This window comes from Myotis daubentonii, chromosome 16, assembly GCF_963259705.1.
Source record: "Myotis daubentonii chromosome 16, mMyoDau2.1, whole genome shotgun sequence".
Classification (NCBI taxonomy): Eukaryota; Metazoa; Chordata; class Mammalia; order Chiroptera; family Vespertilionidae; genus Myotis; species Myotis daubentonii.
The window spans coordinates 43,087,816-43,106,495 of NC_081855.1; the positions used below are offsets into that span (position 1 = coordinate 43,087,816).

The window sequence follows — 18,680 nt, forward strand, 5'->3', positions numbered from 1 at the left end:
TGGGGTTCTTTCTAGTGTTTTGCTTTCATAGATAGTCCTGCAAAGAATATCTTCAGGTTTAGAGCTCTTTGCTTCTGTTGAACCTTTTCCTTACCAGGAGTGGGGTTACTTTCTGTTCACCTAAAAGGGTGGGTCTCACTGTGGCCATTAATTCACTTTGAGGGAATTTCCATGAAAGGAAATGCAGGGAGTGGGGGCGCACAGGGCATCTGTGCAGGGGCAGGAAATGCAGGAGTGAGGCCTCAGGCCAGGCAGGAAGTCAGATCCTGATTGATTTCTGTGGTCTTCACATTTTTCTACTGCCTTCCTGCCTCAAGGTGGGGAATGGGGTTCTGGCAGGCTCAGGGCAGAGCCAATGCAGTGGGACATGAGCTGCTGTGCGTGGGAGGTGGGTGGCTGGGGTTGCCTGGGGCTCCTGAAGCTCTCTAGTCCTTTGGCTGCTGCGCTGGCCAGCCTGGGAGGGGTCAGCTGGGGATAGGCAGCAAGTAAATATAGATCCAGGGAAGGAAGCCAGGCGGACCAACCCGCACTGACCTCTGGCTGGAAGGCTGAGGAGGGTGGAGGGGGAGTAGGTCCTGGCATCTTCCTCTCCATCTTGGGTGACACCCTGACCCAGCAGCTCCCTAGAATTGCTGAAGGCGGCCGGGGGCAGGGGGGGCGGGACTGGGGAGACAGTGTCTCCAAGGGGATCAGAGTGGGGGTTAGTGGGAAGCTGGCCAAGAGATGCTATTCCTCTGTGACTGACAGCCAACTGCATTTCCTCTCTGCTGGTCCCTCAGACACGTGGCCCAGCTTGAAGAGGCCAGGCGAAGGGACTGGCTGTTTCAAAGGGATGTGGGGTCCACGGTCCTAGAGGCAAGGCCAGGCCCCTTTACAGCCCCCTCCCCACCCCATGGCTCTTGCTTCTCCTGGAGAGGAAGGATGTCCTGTGTGTAAACTTGCTTCCCTTGCTCTCTGCCCCTCACCGTGTGCTGGCCCTCTCAGCCCCTAGCGCTTGGGGGGCCACCAGCCTCGCCCTGCCCCAGCCTGGCTCTCCTTGCACCCGGGCTGCAGCCCTGCACCAGCTCCACACCGCACACACCATGCCCTCCTGGCCCAGCCAAGACCCCTGGGACCCCTGGCTCTGGGAGGGGCATTCCAGCAAGGCAGTCACTCCACCACAGGGACATTTATTGGCAAAACCTATTCCCAGGCATCGAGGGGAAGGGCACGAGCGGAACGGTGGCTTTCTTTCCGGTGTTCGAGGAGCAGAGGGAAGGGGGGGCAGGGACATCTCAACCAGAAGAGCAAAACCAGCAGCGAACATTTATTGAGCTCTTCCTCGGAGGCCTGTACGTGCACTGCCTCCCTCAATCCTTAGAACAAGCCTGGAGACTGATACCATTGTCCTTCCCATTTTACAGAAAGTGAAGTGTTGGGCTCCGGCCGGTTCGGCTCAGTGGATAGAGCGTCAGCCTGCGGACTGAAGGGCCCCAGGTTCGATTTTGGCCAAGGGCACAGGCCTGGGTTGTGGGCTCGATCCCCAGTAGGGGGCGTACAGGAGGCAACTTATCAATGATACTCTCATCTTTAATGTTTCTCTCTCTCTGTCTTCCTTCCTCTCTGAAACCAATAAAGACATATTTTTTTTAAAAAAAAAGGAAAAAAAAGTGAAGTGGTGGGAGGCTGCTGTCAGCCTTCAGGGATGTACCAAGGGCCTTCCACCAGGAGTCCAAAGCCCCCTTTCTTTTCTGTCACACCATGATTCTCAGTTTCAACCATCTCTTACCATTTCTAGCTCTTTCAACTCTTTTTATATTTTTGTTTTTTAAAAAAATAGATTCGCCCATATTCTGCAGAACCCACTGCCTCCTGCTTCAACTGGTCACACCTGGGTTCTCCCCAAGATTCAGCTTGGGTGGGGTTGGGGGCAGTGGGTCTCTAATGGGGGTCTGGGCATGTGTGAGGCCAAAGTACAGTGATAGCTCTGAGAAAATACACAACCAATAAATTACAAACTTCCCTCCCCCTCCCCATGCCCTCCCTCCCCCCCCCCCCAAATCTAGAACAGACTGTGAGTTACCCATCACTCCCCACCCCACGGCAGGGTCCTTGGCTCTGTCAGTTCTGTGTCCACAGGGCCCAGGGGCTCAGTAAATGCTTGTGGAATGAATGAATGAATGAATGAATGAGTGAATGAGAGCATGGGGGGAAGGGAACAAGCAGTTAGGAGTCCTGAGTCCCAGCCCTGATGGTCTCCGTACCCACCTTGCCCTCACCAGGACACCGCCCTCTGCTCCAGAGAAAAGGGTCCCCAGGTCCGGGGTTGGAGTAGAGAATGGGAAGGGAGGCATCACAGGGCATCGCTAAGCACGGGAAGGCGGAGGACTGAAGTAGAGCACGGAGCTCTGGCCTCAGAATCCGGAGACCTGGTCTAAATCCCAGCCGCAGGGTTCGGGAGCTGTGTGACCTTGGGCAGGCTTGAAGAATGGCTACAGCTGCGGTCGCCAACCGTGGCCTGCGGACCACTGGGGGTGCATGAGGTCCGAAAGGTTGGCGACCGCTGGGCTACAGCATAATAGTCCTTTCAGAGTTTACAAAGCCCTTTGTTCACATTTATCTTTGGTCCTCAGTAACCATCCTGTAATGTGGGTATTATGATCAATGTACCCATTTTACAGAAGAAAAAGCAGAGGCTGGAGAGGTTAAGGACTTGCCCAAGGTCACATGGCAAGCTGAAACTTGAACCCACCCTCCCCACTCCCTCCCTCACTATTGGCCCAGTCTGTGCAGATCTAAGTCCACGCTCAGACCTAAGTCTCCCAGCAGGGTATCCCCATGCGGAGCGGGGCAGCAGGAGGGGCTGCACAGGGATGCCCTAATGAGGGCTCCACTGGCCATTTCCAGCCAAAAAAAAAAAAAAAAAAGTCAGTCTAGACATCGTGGAAGGTTTTCTAGACACCCCTTCCTTCCCCCACCCACAGCCTCGGGGCCTCAGCTGCTGCCCCAGGAGGGACCTGGGAGTCCATGAGGTGTCCTTGAACTCCTGCTTTTCCGGAGACAGTGGAGCAGTGGAGTGGGGGAGAAGTCTGGGGCTGGGCCCTCCTCTCACACAGGCATGGCCACCTCGTCATATTCATCCCGACCTTCCTCCTCATCAAGGCTTGGCTTGGCATCGTCAGCGTCCAGCTGGAGGGCGGGGTAGGAAGGAGAGGGGGTGAGTGGCCCAGGGCCAGATGAGCCCTCCCCCAGCGCTAAGAGGCACCCCAGGAGTTAGGAGAGGGCCTGCTCTCTTTGAACCTTGGTCGAGTCCTGCCCCCAGGGTTGGTCCACATGAGATATTCCCAAAGGGTGGGGAGCCCCTGGGCACCTAATGCCCTTTGCAGGAACTCGACCTCTAGAGGGCAGGCAGGGGGCTCCCTCCCCAGGGCAGCCCCCCCCGCCCCCCGGGGGCCTGTGTCACATCTTAGAAAAATTCTACTGGAGGAGCAGATTCTTCCAAAAGGATTTGGAAGACCGCAGGACCAGCGGCTCAATGGTCAGGACTGCTCACGTGGGTCACGTCCTGTGTGCCTCTTAACCCTCTCCCCTCCCTTCGTTACTCCTCCTTTTACAGGCAAGCAAACCCACAGCACAGAAAGGTGAGGCCACCGGGATGTGGCAGTGCCAGGATTTGAATGCAGGCCCCAGATCCAGACCTTCTCCGCACCCCCTCTGCCTTCCTTCATTCTGAGACCCACCGCTCTCTCACGAGCCCTCCCTGCGCCGGGGTCCTGCCCTCCAGCTCCTGCTCTCTCTCAGCCTCCCTCCGCGCCCACTCACACACTGGAGCTCCAGGTTCCTGAAGATGAGTGGCAGCAGGAGCCGCCGCAGGGGCACCGTGAGGATAAGGACGAAGGGCAGGGCCAGCGAGGTGGTCGGGAAGGATTTCACTGCCCACAGCCCTGCCAGGCAGAGGATCTGGATGCCGGTGAACAGGTGCATGCGCCAGGTCTTTACCTGCGGGCAGAGGCTGGGGTGATCGCCTGCCCTGCCCGGCACCAAGCACTCCCACCCCGCCCTGGGCTGGGCAGCCGAGGGCCCTGTACCCGCTTGACGTAGGGCACATCCGGGTGGTACTTGGGCGGCTTGAAGAGCAGCAAGATGCGGTCAAAGAGCTGGATGCCGCTGAGGGAGGTGACCCCCATGTAGAGGAAGATGCCGAACAGCACAGCCATGGGGATGTGAGACAGGATGGGCCCCATGAGGATGGACAGGCCTGCAGGGAGAACCACAGACTGTCAGCCTCGCGGGCCCTGGAGGACCGGCACCAGGGCGGGGAATGAAACCACCGGTGCCATGTAGAGTCCTTTCTGTGGGTTTTTTTTTTTATTCTCACCGGCGGATATGTTTTTTTCATTGGTTCTAGAGAGGAAGGGAGGGGGCGGGGAGACGAGAGAGGGAGGGAGGGAGAGAGATGAATGTGAGAGAGGAACATCCATCTGTTGCCTCCTGTACATGCCCAGACCGGGATTGAACCCATGACCCTTTGGGCATTGGGATGATGCTCTAGCCACTGAGCCACGTAGGCCAGGGCTCTGCGGATCCTTTTAATAGGTTTTACCCGCCTTTTAGAGATGAGGAAACAGACTCAGAGAGGTGAAGCAACTTGCCCGAGGCCACACAGCTAGTAACCGGCAGAGCAGGGAGGGAGTCAAGCTCTGGCCTGCCTGACTTCAAAACCTACCCCTTTAACCAGGGAGGTCACAGAGTCAGAGAAGCCCAGCTTTTTCCTCACCCCAGCCCAGAATGCCTCCATCACCTTCCACGTACCCAAATCCTAACCCTCCTCTAGCGAACCCACCTCACCTCCCTTAGGAAACTTCCCTGGCCGCTCCATCAGCGATCACAGTGAGGCCCACACCAAGTCCAGCCCGACTCACAGCGACTCCAGGCTCAGATCAACCCCCGTGACCCTCTGTCTTCTCCTCCCCCCCCCACCCCCAGCCTGGAGATTATGCCCTGGAGCACTCCCCTTTGTGTCAGTCATAGAGCAGCTCAGCTAGAGAGACCTCAGGGGGCACCTAAGAAACCCTCTAATGGTGCAAAAAGGGAAACTGAGGCCCACAGGGCAGGGCTGGGACTCGCAGTTAGTGAGCTTCTGTCTAGAGAAGGCTTTAGTACTGGAGGCCCTCCTTCCTCCCCTGCTCAGATGCCCACCTCAGCGCCTTGGTCATTTCCGTCATGTGACTAACCCTGGCGAGATGTGGGCAGCAGGTGTGTCGGGAGGGCTGGAGGGGGCTGGATCCTCAGGGGCAGGGCCAGAGGGTGGTAGAGAGTGCGGCCAGCCCTCACTCACCCACAAGCACAGAGACCAGGAGCCCGCTGATCCGCTGCTCCTTGACCTCCTGGATCTGGGCTGCAGCCCCGGGAGCACTGGCCTTGCCCATGACGGTGAGGGCGTTGGCATGGGTGACGGAACGCACGGTGGTGGCGCTGAGCCAGGGCATCCCGAAGAGAGTGGCCAACCCGCCCATGCCCATGACCAGCAGCAGGTCCAGGTGGAAGCCGGAGCCCTTGACCAACTTGCGCTCTGGTTTGCTGATGATCAGCCTGGGGGGTGGGAGGTGAGGGATAAGCAGGGCTCTCCCTCCCGCACCCCCCTCGGCCCCTCCTTCCTTCCCCACACTTGAGTTTCTCTGCGCCTCAGTTGACCCTTCTGTGCCCATCTCCCTTGGAGTTCTTTGCCCCCCTCCCTCCCACCCCACCGTGAGAATCCAGACTCTCCGCGGGCAGGTTTGCTCCGAAGCTAATGAAGCGTAACCTCCAGCGAGCATCACTGGCGCGGGTCCTTTCCGAGACCCGGCACCTTATTTTGTGGTTCTCGTTTTGTGTTCCTTCCCTTACAAAGGGCTCCCTAGCTTATGCACTGCTGGGTCCCACACAACCTGGCCCCGCCCCGCCCTATCCCTGTGAGCCGGGAGGGCCACACCTCCCACTGAGTCTCACCAGCATCAGCCCGGGGTATCTGGCCCGCCTGGAACCTGCCCCTTTCTCTGCCTCGAACCCTCCCAGGCCCAGCCCCACCCGGCTCTTACGTGGTGATCTGGGACTCCAGGAAGATGAGGATGAAGACCAGCAGTGCGGGCAGAGCCGAGGCGAACATCATCCAGATGGGGAAACGGGAATACAAGCCCAGCGGGTGGATGATCCAGCCCCGGGCCGAGGAGTTGGAGACTTGGAGGCCCTTCGGCACTTTGAGTTTCTGCGGGAGGGGATGCCGTTGAGAACTCTGGGGCAGGGGATGGGGAGAGGTGGAGACGGGGAGATGGGGTCCTGGACACGTGGGAGCTCACTTTTATTGCGCATCTGCTGTGTACCCAGGCCCTACATGTATGGAAGACTTGTACGTACATCTCACCCCAAACTTTACAGATAAGGAAACGGTCAGAGCGGTTGTGTAGCTTGCCTTACATCACACAACTATTTGGTGGCAGGCCTGCCTGGCTCCAAAGCAGATTCTTTCCTGCTGCCCCGGGTTAAAGAGTAAAGGGAACCTGACCCAGGCGCTGGCTTCAGCCGGAGGGGCTCTGTAAGGCTGTGGGAGGACCGTGGGGTTGCCAGGGGAGCCAGGGCTGGGGGAGGTGTAGTTCTAGCTGACTCCAGGTTGGGGACAGCCATTCTGGGAGAGAGCAAGCTGGGGAAAGGACAGGAGGGTAGAGGAGAGGATCACCTGGGTGTAGGTATCCTGGATGAGAGAATTCACCATGACCATGATCAGGATGGAGATGGGAACCCCGAAGTCCCCGATGACCCGTCGCAGCTGAGGGCAGGCGGGAGAACAAGCGGTTAGTGCCTACCTCCCACGTGGCCTCCTTCTGCCCCATCATCACCCAGGGGGCCCTGCTCTTCCCAGTTCTCTCCCCACTTCCACGCCCTGTCCCTGCCTCCCCACTGGGTTCTCAGCCTGGGCATGCTGAGAGAGGGGGTGGGCTTCCCTGAAGGGTGGGACCTTGAGGAGGGGGGGGCAAGGGAGTCTTGGAATTGGGCATGAGAACCTAAGGTAAGAAGGGGGGCCAATGACGCCAGGGAAGCTAGGAGGGTGCTTTGGACTGGGATAGGGCAGGGCAGGCACAGGCAGGTGGAGACGGATGCTGACCTTGCCAGGGAAGTAGGAGCTGTTCTTGAACTTGCGCAGCGTCATGGCTAAGAAGAAGGTGCCGGCCATGAGCACAAGGGAGAGGAGGGCCGTGTTGGGCAGGGGGTCCTGAAGCTTAGAGTCTATCGTCACATTGTGTTTGTAATGCTTCTGCAGTGGGTGGCTCTGGAAGATCTGCAGCAGAAAACCAAGGCATCCTGTTCCCTCCCATCCATCCATCCATCCATCCATCCATCCATCCATCCATCCATCTATCCTCTGTCCATCACCCATCTAGCCATCCACCATCCGTCCACCTATCTTCTTCCTCAGCTGATATGGTAACAGAGGGGCAATGAAATTCTACAGCTTGGTTTTCAGGAGTGAGGACCAGGCTAGGCTTGCGTGAGGTAGGCCAAGAAGGCCATACGTGTGTGTGTGTGTGTGTGTGTGTGTGTGTGTGTGTGTGTGTGTGTGTGTTGTGTGTGTGTGACCACAATGGGCCTGGGAGACATGAGGAGACTAGAGTGCAGGGCTTTAAAGACTTGGAAAGACCCACCAACCTACAGAATCAGGGACACACATATGGTGTCCACCCTTCCTATAAAATGCAGACACAGCCCTAGCTGGTTTGGCTCAGTGGATAGACACAGCCCTCGCTGGTCTGGCTTCAGGCCTGCGGACTGAAGGGTCCTGGGTTCGATTCTGGTCAAGGGCACATGCCCAGGTGGGCTCGATCCTCAGTGGGGGGCATGCAGGAGGCAGCTGATCAATGATTCTCTTTCATCATGGTGTTTCTCTCTCTCTCTCCCTCTCCCTTCCTCTGTGATATCAATAAAAATAGATTTTTTTAAAACGCAGACACAGAGGCAGGCATAGTTTGAGGTGACAGAGCTGAGGGGTCAGGGTGCTCCGTCCACAGGACCTACGGTTCTTGAGGGCAAGTGCAGGAGAGGGAGGGGGAACATCAGAGCCTCAACACCCCTCCACCCTCACTGTCCCCGCCACGCATGCACTTTCCCATTTCAGGCTCACACACATGCTCACCCATTAGTCATCTGTGTGGTTATAAACATGTGCACAGAGAGGTGCCCTCTCCTTGCCACAGCCATGGCAAGAATACCAGCAGCAGGTGTCAACATGGATGTGGTCATAGTCACACACCATGAACACACGGCCACACAAGTGCCATACAGACATGCGTGCAGTGGCCTGCGGCCGCCTCGTCTATGCTCAGTCTCACACGCGCACACCCCCATGCTCGCTCACACTCCCACCTTGACCAGTTTGAAGAACGTCTCGTAGATGAAGATGAGGGAGATGAGGAAGGAGAAGATCTCCTGGGTGTAGCGGGAGATGAAGCGGACCAGGAAGCTGCCCTCGAAGGCCACCACCAGCACCACCAGCAGGATGAGCCACATGCCGATCCACACACGACCCACGAGGTACTCCAGGCCGTTACTGTTGCAGAACTGCGGGGCGGTCAGAGGGAACTGGGGTCAGACGAGCAGGCCCAGCACCCTGCACCGGGCAGGGCGCCAGGGGCGGGCACAGGGTCACGGGGACCAGGACAGGGCTACCGAGAAGAAAGCTTCCTCGAACACGAGCAGGGGCCCTGAGAAGCCAACCACAAGCAAGGGCTGAGCCGCCAGCAGCGCGAAGAGGACGCCCTGCGCCGCCGTGGAGATGAGCAGCTCCGACACCCCCATCTGGTTCTGGGTCTTCTCTCCTGTGGGCAGAAGGTACAGCGGGGTCAAGGGCGGGAGACCATTTCCAGGGGCCAGTGGAGCAGTTCGTGGGCAGGCTGATGCAGGGTCCCGAGTGTCAGACCGGGGCAGGAGCCAGGGCCCACAGTGGCCAGGGGATCAGAAGAAAGGGTTGGGGGGGAGGGGAGGGGAGGGCATGCAGAGGAACTGACCCAGGAGGCCGCCAAAGGTGACGGCGGGTGACAGGGCGGCAAAGTAGATGAAGATGACGGCAGCCAGGACCTGGGGGCTGAGTGCATCCGTGATGTCACTCAAGTAGCGAGGGTAGCGGCGCTTTATGTCACGCACCAGGCCCCCGAAGAGCATGCCTGTTCGTTGCAGAGGGTCATCCGGGCCACCAGGGACCCCTGGACCCCCATTTAAATCTGTAATAAAGAATAGGACCGTGGTCATAGGGGGCAGCAGGGGGAGGTGTGGGGACAGGGGAGGGGGGAGGGGTATTGTCTGATGGGAATGGGGTAGCCAAAGTTGGCTGGGTGGCAAGAGAATAGGGAGAAGGGACACCCGGGTGTTTGATGGGCAAAGGGGAGGCAGGGGCTCACAGGGCTGTGCTGGGGTCTCTGAGGGTCTGTGGGGCCCAGAAAGCCTTGGGCTGGGCAGGGAGGTACCTAGGCCTTTGTAGAATTTGGGGTCTGGCTTGGCAGGGCTGGGCAGGTAGCGTCTTCTCAGTAGCTCCTTCTGCACAGGGACCAGACTGAGCAGGGCCTGCTCTGAGGGGGCGTCCATGGGAGGCAGCACCAGGCTGCAGTCCAGGAAGCCCTCCAGGGAGTGCACCAGCTCTTGCCGGCTCTGGGCCAGGTACGCATCCATGCGGAACACCTGGGGGCCAGAGAGCGGGTCAGGGCCGCTGGGTGAAAGGGCCCAGGAGTCCACAGCCAGGGCCCCCGAGGACAGAACCCTCTCTCCCAGCTCCTTCTTGCTAGGAACTGCTTTCCTTGCCCACCTCCTTTACCAGCCCCCACTGACACCCCCCAACACACACACACACACACACACACACACACACACACACACACTGTGAAAGGGTTGGGGGGACGCAGACCTGCTCCTAAATGAAGAAAGGAGAGAGAACTAAGCAAACCAGATGAAGCCAGAGCAGACGAGGCCATTCCAGGCCAGACTTGACCAGGGAGAACCAGGCCAGAGTGGGCCAGATCAGGGCATGCCAGGCCAATCCGGCAGGGCCGGGCCAGGTTACTCTGGCCAGACACGCCAGCAACAGCTGGATTAGACTGAAGGGGCCAGACTAGTGACGCTAATGTGACCCCGGCCAGTCCAGTGGAGAATGGGCCTCAACCGCCACCCAGCTGCCCAGCTCCCCCAGCCCTCGCCCGCCCCTCCTTACTCTCTCGGACATGAGGATGGCAGCAGCCCGGCCGAGCTGGGTGTAGTCGATGTGAGAGGCCTCGGGTCCCAGCAACACAAGGAGGAAGCGCACGGGCACGCGCAGCTGCACCGCGTCCACCAGCTCCACGGCCTCCTGCAGCCGCACAAAGCCCAGCACCGGCCGCTCCAGGAAGGAGGCGCGCCCTGTGGGAGGGGGTGGGGGGCATGAGGTGGCCTGGCCAAGCTGAGGGGGCACAGCTGGGGTCCAGGCTTAGGGAGAGGCAGGCTGGGCCAGCACAGAAGGTGGAAGCAGGGGTGTGGAGGGTTGAGTAGGGAGGAGCACCACTGCTTACCCACTAGCACCAGGGTGGCCTCCGAATCCGGGGGGATCTTTTCCAAAATTCCCGATGGTGAGTGGCCTGCTGTGCCCCCCTCTCTCTGTTGGAAGGAAGGTGGTAAGGAGAGCATCCGGCCCCCTCCTCCCCTCGCTACTCCCATTTCTCGCTATTCCCAGGCACCCCTGGTACAGCCTCACCTGTTCACAGAATAGCTGAATCTCCAGCGAGGGGTGTTGGGGGAGCAGAGGCTGTGAGGGCTCCCCGGAACGTGTCACGACTGTGGGCTTCACACCCCCCAGGTCCTCTAGGTCTCCAGCATGGCTGCAGGACACAAAGGGGACATGGGCTGAGTAAGCTGCTCTGGTTGGGCTTGGTTGGGCTCTCCGCAGAGCACTGGTGATGGGAGGGATCAACTGGGACTCCCAGTGGCCAGACCAGAGAGACCCTGGGGCAGGAGAACCGGCCCCTTCTGAAGGGTGTCGGGTGGCCTCTTTCTGGAACGACTAGGTGGAGCCAGAAGAATGGATGGAGGGAAGGGCCTTGAGAGTCTGCCCTCCTGGGGACCAGTGGTCCCCAAATCTGAGCATGGAGACATGGCCCCCTGTCAAGAGCTGTCAGAGGCAGAAGCCATCCTGGAAGAAAAGTGGGGGTGGGGTGGGGCTTTGGATTCCCAGGGAGAGCCCGGGGCAGATGGACTGGGGAGGCAGCGCTGGGGAGTGGAGTCCAGGTGTGGGCAGGCAGGGGCACCTGTGTTTGAGTAGCAGGACCCGGAGCAGCTCGTCTCGGTCCTGAGGCCGGATCTGCTCCTCGTAGATAAACTGGTCCAGCAGCTGGTTGGCCACCCCAGCCAGGGAGGTCTCCGGCAGATTCAGGAGGACAGTCCCTGCAGGGAATGGAGGGTGAGCTGGACAGCTGAACCGCGTCTCTCCTCCCCACCAAACCTCGCATGCAGGGGTCACGGAGGGCCGTCTGGGCTCACCCTTGGTGAAGGCTCTCTGCAGCTCCAGGAGGCTCCAGAAGGTGAGGTAGGACAGGTGCGGGCGGCCCCAGGCCCCGTCCTCCCCCAGGTTCTCCTCCAGCCGCACCCAGCGCGCTGCCTCCATCCATTGCAGCTCCTGGTTCTTCTCGTCCATCACGAGTTCGTGCAGCTCCACGTAGACCTGCGGCCCCACAGACCTGAATTAGCCCACCAGGCTCCCGGCGGGGCGTGGGGAGATGGCAGCCCAGGGCAGGCGGACATCAGCAGGCTCCGAGAGATGCTCCAGGAGGCCCAGAGCCCTGAGGCGTTTGGGGGCAGATCCTGAGCTCAGAGGGGAGTCAGTGGGGAACTCCCGCTGGAGTGAGTGAGACGGGAAGTGTGGGGAGATGCTTGAGGGTCCTGTAGGTACGGCCCACACGCTGGCTCTATTCCTCAGCTCCCTAACCGGCCCCGGACTCCATTTCAGAGGCATTTGGAGAACCTCGGGACCAAAAGGGGTGCTAGAGTGGCCACTTAGAAGGGAAAGGAGGGGGAGTCCTGGGTCATCTCCTGCCTCAAAGATGGTGGAGTGGGTGTGTTGCTTGGCTTGTTCTTGGGTGTCTTTGGGGCCAGGTGGCCACTCTTGAGGGCCTAGCTGAGGACAGAACAAACTTATTGGCCGGCTAGACAGCCTGGGACCAACAGGGAGGCAGGGGGCCTGGCAGAGGAGAGCGTTACTTACTTCTGTGCTTCCCCAGGGAGCACCTGACGGCGCAGCCAGGGCCGCAGGGGCGACGGGGGCCGGGGGCTGTCCTCTTTCCTTCCACCAATTTCCCAGGACCCGTCCCCCCAGCCTGTCCGTGGCCTGTTTGGAGCTGTGCCTGTCCCTCCGCTCCTCCCTTCCCCTGATATGATGGTGGGCCCCAGGGCAGTACAGGAAAAAGGGCTGGGGGAGGCTGGGTCCTTACCTCGTGGGTGCCCGGTTGGGATGTGGTTTGCTGGTAGTCTGTGGCTGTTGGCTCGGTGAAGAGAGCTGAAAACCCGGAGGCTGGTTAGTGCTACCACCAGGCGATCCTGCGCCACCCGCCATCAGCCCCAGGCACCAGGGCAGGATGCTGTCCCGCGGGTGCCCCCACCCACCTCTGGGCTCCCCATGCCTGGCTCTTGGCCCCGCCTGGCTCTGCCACCCCCCATGGGAGCACCGTGGAGGCCCCTGGGACTCATCCTCAGTGAGGGGCAGGAGGGTCATCTCCAAGGCGATTGGAGACACCTGAACGGCGATGTTCAGGATTCTCTTAGGGTCTCCTCGCCCTTATGCCACCTTCTGGGTCCAATTCCCTTCCTTCTCACCTGCCTCAGGAATCCTGCCAGTCCATAGCTTCTCCCCGCTTCCAAGCGGAGCTCTGGGCACCTTTATATTGCCCCCTCGGCCCCCCACCCCAGCCCGCCATTCCCAGGGGCGCCTCTTATCATCAATGCTAATTGCCTGCACTTAAGTCCTGTTGACAGTAAATAAGCACGTGCCTGGGCCCCCCACTAAGACCTTGGGCGACCAAGGAAGGGTTCCTGTTGTCCCTCTGCCTTGGGGGTCCCCAAGGCCCCCCATTTTTCAGGGCCCCTGGACCCCCAAAAGGAACAATGTTTTCAGAGCAGGGCCAGCGCCTGGCCGAGAAGCCAGTGTTGGATGGGCATGGGTGGCAAGTGGGCTCCTGCCATGGTGCCAGACAGGCCTGGCTGCCCTCTCACACATCTAAGGGACACGGCGATGGTGACGGGTGACTGGTCCTGCCCCCCCCCCCAGTCCCCTCCTGTGATCATTTCAAACAAAACTCTGTTTATCCTTCAATCAGTAGGATTGTGGGAGAACTGGCCCTGGGGCTGGGACGGGGGGGGGGGAGTGGGGGAGTTCAGAGAAGAAGGGAGGACAAGTCCCTCAAATGTCCCTGCCTGGGGTCAGCAGCTCACCCCAGCAGAGAGAGGGAGCTGGGCTTACCTTCTGGCTCCTCCACCTGGGGTACGGGGGCGCCTGGATCTTCATACTCCTCCTGCTCTAGGATCTCTTCCAGCCCCTCTTCGTAGTCCTCCTGTGGGAAGTGCCATGAGGACTGGGTGTGAGGGGCTTCCTGAGGCCCCATGAAGGGGGGAACGCAGGGCCAGGACCCCAGAGGCCCCAGGTAGGAGCCTGCGGATGCCGAGAAAGACTCACCTGAAAATCCCCCATGGCGCTGTCCCGATGGTCCGATTATCCGCAGGGATCGTAGCCCCCAGCATAACCCGCACTGCGGGTCCCTGCAGGGAGAGGCAAGGCCGAGTGAGACATGGGGACCCTGTGGTCTCCTTGTCCTGCCCCAGAGCGGCTGCATTTGAGTGGGCAGTGTGGGGAGACAGTGGGGTCAGAGGGAAAAGGGGGTGGAGGCTTGGAGGAAGGAGCTGGATTTACAGATGTGAGGGCCAGTGTGCGGGGCCAGGAGAGGGGGGGCCGTGCAGGGAGGGGAAGCCTGGCTGGGAAGGGTGTTGGGGAGGATGGGTCATCCGCGAATCTGACTCCTGTCTCCATTCACCAGTCCTCAGCTGGCTCATTTTCTTGCCCACCCCTGAGACGCAGCCAACCCCAGGGCGGCATGACCTCTCCCCGACTTAGCTCCTCCGAGAGGCTCCACAGCAACGCTCTTACCCATGTTTGCGCTGGGCATGGGGCTGCAGCATCCTTGGGAGTGGCCCGCAGGTCCTGGAGGAGGTGGCCCTGCTTCTCTCTCCCACCTCATCCAGACTCGGCCTCTTTTTATCTCTTCCCGCATATCCCCTGGGCCTCCTTACCAAGCCCTTATCTGCCCCAGGGCCTTTAAATGTGCAGCTGCCCACATCCTGGAGGCCTCCCCCCCCCCCCCCAGCCCTTCTCACAGCTCAGCTCAAATGTCACCGCTTCAGATTCCTTCCCTGACCACCCTAACGTGCACGAACTACATGTGTCATTTTCTGGTTTCTGGATTCATCTGTGCACATATTGTCTGAGGATCCCTCTAGAAGGGAAGGCACAGGAGGGCAAAGACTCTGCATGTCTCAGTCCCCACTGAATCCCCCCCTCCTAGCAGAACGGTTACTCACAGTAATCATTCATAAATGCATGTAGAACGAATGTAAGAATGTGTCCGGCTTGCAGGCATGGGCTCTGGGACGGGGGAATTAGTATGACTAGGACCCAGCCGGGAGGCCACTGAGTCCTGCGCCTCCATTTCCCGGCTGTGTCTCTGGCAGAGGAAGGCATGCCCACCCCAGGAACGTGAGGACAAGTCCAAGTGGGGGTGGGGGGTGGGGGGTGGGGGGGTGACGGAGGTTCCCTAGGGTGGCCCCAGGCTGGGTATGGAGAGACTTCCTTTGCCCCCTCACCCACTGCAGCACAGGGCATTGTGGAGAGAGATCGGGCCAGGCTGGCAAATGTGCCCACTCTGCGCCTGCAGGGTGCTCATCAGCGGATGCCGAGATGAACAACACACCTCCCTACTCTCAGGAGGCTCCCGCCCTGACGGGGGAGACCAGCCAGGATACGTGACCGGCGCAGTGGTTCAGGAGATAACATGTCCCTCAGACAAACAAGCTATGAGCGGAATGTGCTGGGTGCCAAGGGTCTGTACGGCAGGATCAGTTGGTGGGGTTGGGGTGGAATGTCTCTGGGGGAGGAGACACTGGTGCTGGGCCTAGAACAGTGGTTCTCAACTTCTGGCCCTTTCAATACAGTTCCTCATGTTGTGACCCCCAACCATAAAATTATTTTCGTTGCTACTTCATAACTGTAATGTTGCTACTGTTATGAATCGTCATGTAAATATCTGATATGCAGGATGGTCTTAGGCGACCCCTGTGAAAGGGTCGTTTGACCGCCAAAGGGGTCGCGACCCACAGGTTAGAAGCACCGGGAGGATTTGAAAAACTGAGAGGTGGAGAGGGATGGCCCAGGTGTGAGAAATGGTAGGCAAAGGGCTGAGCTAGGACCATGCAAGGCAGGGAGTGTACACAGAAGGAACTGCACAAAGAACTTTCTCTCTGAGGAGTGGATGGCTCTGCAGGCCTTCGAGATAGGGAGGAAGGAGGGGTCCCTGGCTTGGGGTGGTGAGGGGGCAAGGATGGCCATGGGGGTGTCCCAGAGCCTGGGATGGGACCGTCCCGACTGCACAGGACATGCCCCTTGAAGATCCTGATCACATATCTTTTCTCTCTCTCCCTGTCCTTCCCTGTCCCCTTCTCCCCACGTTTCTCTACCTGCCTCTTGTCTCATCGTTATTCTCTTTCTTTTTCTTTTTTAAATATATTTTATTGATTTTTACAGAGAGGAAGGGACAGGGATAGAGAGTTAGAAACATCGATCAGCTGCCTCCTGCACAACACCTACTGGGGATGTGCCCGCAACCAAGGTACATGCCCTTGACCGGAATCGAACCTGCGACTCTTCAGGCCGCAGGCCGACGCTCTATCCACTGAGCCAAGCCAGTGAGGACAATTCTCTTTCTTATTCCTTCTCTGGCCTTGCATCTGCCTCGGCCTCAGATCCCTAGAATTCTCAAGGTGTTAAAAATCCCACCCACGGCCCTGGAGCTCTGCCTGTTTCCCATCTGAGAGGTGGAGTGGACAGAGGGGCCCTCCAGGACCAGAGAATCCAGAAACTCAGGCTGCCTCTGCCACTGGCCGGCCGCACGGCCTTGGGCAGCTCCCAGCTTCTCTCTAGGCCAGCAGTTCTCAAGGCAGGGGTTCTCAACCCGCCTTGGACAGGGGTTCTCAACCTATGGGTCGCGACCCCTTGGGCAGGGGTTCTCAACCTGTGGGTCGCGACCCCTTTGGGCAGCGGTTCTCAACCTGTCGAATGACCTTTTCACAGGGGTCGCCTAAGACCATCGGAAAACACATCTATAATTACATATTGTTTTTGTGATTAATCACTATGCTTTAATTATGTTCAATTTGTAACAATGGAAATACATCCTGCATATCAGATAGTTACATGACGATTCATAACAGTAGCAAAATTACAGTTATGAAGTAGCAGTGAAAATAATTTTATGGTTGGGGGTCACCACAACATGAGGAACTGTATTAAAGGGTCGCGGCATTAGGAAGGTTGAGAACCACTGCTCTAGGTCTTGGTCATTCTGCTATATAATAGGGGGCCTTCCCCCCGGGGTGAGCGAGAAGAGGGAGAAGAGGTGCTCCGCAGGGCCTTCGAGGGTGCACCCATCAGCCAGATTGCTGCCACCACCAGGCCCAGCCACCTTCCAGCTGCAGGCCTTGCTCTGTCTGACACTGATAAGAAGCTGGCCGCTGATCACTGCCCTGCATCTGGAAGCGTACCAAACACCTGGCCGGCCAGCCCGCCCGGGTGAGGCCAGATAAGGTGAGTGGGGCATCTGGAGCCAGGAGGTGGGGCACACACAGCTGGAAGAGGCTTAGGGGGGCAGGCGGTGACCAGATGTCAGGGAGGGCTCCCTGCTGGCGTAGCACCACCTTTGCGTAATCGCCCCAGCATTGCACCAAGCTGCACCGCCTTATTGCTTACAATCCCAAACCGCTCTGTGAAGTGGGTAAAGTTTTACAGATGAGAAAGCTGAGGTCAGAGAGCTTTGCCTGCTTCGGTCCCCTGGTAGGTGGGCATCATAGACAGGATTAAACCCTGCCGACCTGACTCTAGCTACATCTTGAACCATTAGACTGAGTTGCCCCCAGGAGAGAAAACAGCTATTAGCTGGTTTAGTGATCGTGATTAAGAGCATGGACTCTGCAGTCAGACTGCCCGGGTTCAAATCCCAGCCCCGCCATTTGCTAACTGTGTGACTTGTGTGACCTCGGGCATGTGACTCAACCTCTCTGTGCTTCAGTTTTCTCATCTGTAGAATGGGGTAATGTATCTACCTCAGCCCGGCCAGTGTGGCTCAGTGGTTGAATGGTAGGTATATTTTTTAAAAACTGAAAAAAAATAATACCTACCTCATAGACTTGGTATAGCCCTAGGTTCATGTGTATAAAGCATTTTAAAAAGTGCCTGGCGCATAAGGAGCTCTAGGTGAAGGTTTGCCATCATTGTCATTGCTACTGGGTATCAAGATTGGATTCATGGCCCTCATCCCCCTCTAACTCCCCAGTTCCCGCGGAATTAGCCTAAGGGCTTTGAGGTGCTCAGGTGCCAGGGGACTCCTCCTTTCCCTCCAAACACTCCCTAGAGCGGGGACGGTGCCAGGCCCCCCTCGTAGGCTCCCTGAAATGGGAAGAGCTGACAACTTTTCTCCTAAGAGGGTGACGAGGTGGCCTAGGGTCCCCCATACACGGGGGAAGGAAGGGGTTGGAGCGAGACCTGAGTCTGTGGGATCTGAGGGGCTGGTAAGTAGGAAGCCGCCCGGGACCCACACACACATTACACACCAGCCACACACACCTGTTGCCACGTGCCAGCCTCTTTTTCCCAACACCGGCCAGTTTTCCTAACATTGGCTGCCCTGCTCACCCCAGTTGCAGGTGCCAATGGGCCTGTGCCCTTAGGGGTAACAACACACATTGCAATGTTCTCACCCCACCCACCAACACCCCACTTGAAGGTTAGGGCACCTGTGCCCACTTAGGCAAAGATTTAGGATGGGCACCTGCAGAAACCCTCACCCTAGGTACCCCAAGACCAACCCTAACCCCTCCTGGCCCTGCTCACCTGCTCACGAGTCTTGGGGTCCCTCCAGGAACTCCTGCAGCCACCGGTGCCCTCTGCGCCCAGCTGAGCTCACACCCGCTCTAACAAGCGCCAGGTTCTCGCTCCTTCGCCCCAGGGGCAGCTTGCAAACCCCTGACTCATGCCCCCGCCTCCTAATCTGCCCGCCCATGGGCCACAGGAGCCCCTTCTCGCCCCTCCGCCCCACTTCCACTGGGTGCCCTGTAAACAGAGTTATCTCTCACACACATCTGGACAGCTGTGAGCCTGGCCCACCCCACCCCACCCCACCCGGCCCGCCAGCCCCCAACACCTCCCTCCTGGCCCCCGGGGTTCTCCTGGTCTTCCTCTGTGGACTCCGGTTCGACGGCTGGGTTCTCAGAGCTCCCAGCCTCCTGGCAGGGCTGGCCCAGCCTGTGGACGCCCCTGTCCGGACTCGCTCCATCCTCGGCCTGGCCAGGCCCCTCTGCTCTGGCCCAAGATGCACAGGCGCCTTCTCCTCTCTCCTCCCTCA

The 18,680-nt window shown here is 58.9% G+C and overlaps 1 protein-coding gene across 2 annotated transcripts; it reads right to left on the reverse strand.

Moving 5' to 3' along the window:
- Positions 1 to 1,153: 1,153 nt before the first annotated feature.
- On the reverse strand, positions 1,154 to 18,324 carry SLC4A1 (solute carrier family 4 member 1 (Diego blood group)). Of its 2 annotated transcripts, XM_059670374.1 has the most exons (20): positions 18,170 to 18,324; positions 13,691 to 13,773; positions 13,478 to 13,568; positions 12,453 to 12,517; positions 11,506 to 11,686; positions 11,274 to 11,409; positions 10,724 to 10,847; positions 10,542 to 10,626; positions 10,208 to 10,392; positions 9,471 to 9,681; positions 9,015 to 9,227; positions 8,677 to 8,825; positions 8,374 to 8,568; positions 7,118 to 7,291; positions 6,692 to 6,781; positions 6,057 to 6,223; positions 5,318 to 5,571; positions 4,068 to 4,237; positions 3,802 to 3,978; positions 1,154 to 3,168 (listed from the first exon to the last, which is right to left on the reverse strand). In XM_059670374.1, exons 2-20 carry the CDS (start codon positions 13,703 to 13,705, stop codon positions 3,088 to 3,090), a joined length of 2,763 nt encoding a protein of 920 aa, XP_059526357.1. In that variant the 5' UTR covers positions 13,706 to 13,773; positions 18,170 to 18,324; the 3' UTR covers positions 1,154 to 3,087. The 2 variants fall into 2 exon arrangements, with proteins under 2 accessions (XP_059526357.1, XP_059526358.1); XM_059670375.1 differs by lacking the exons at positions 13,478 to 13,568; positions 13,691 to 13,773; positions 18,170 to 18,324 and adding an exon at positions 12,835 to 12,869.
- Positions 18,325 to 18,680: the final 356 nt, after the last annotated feature.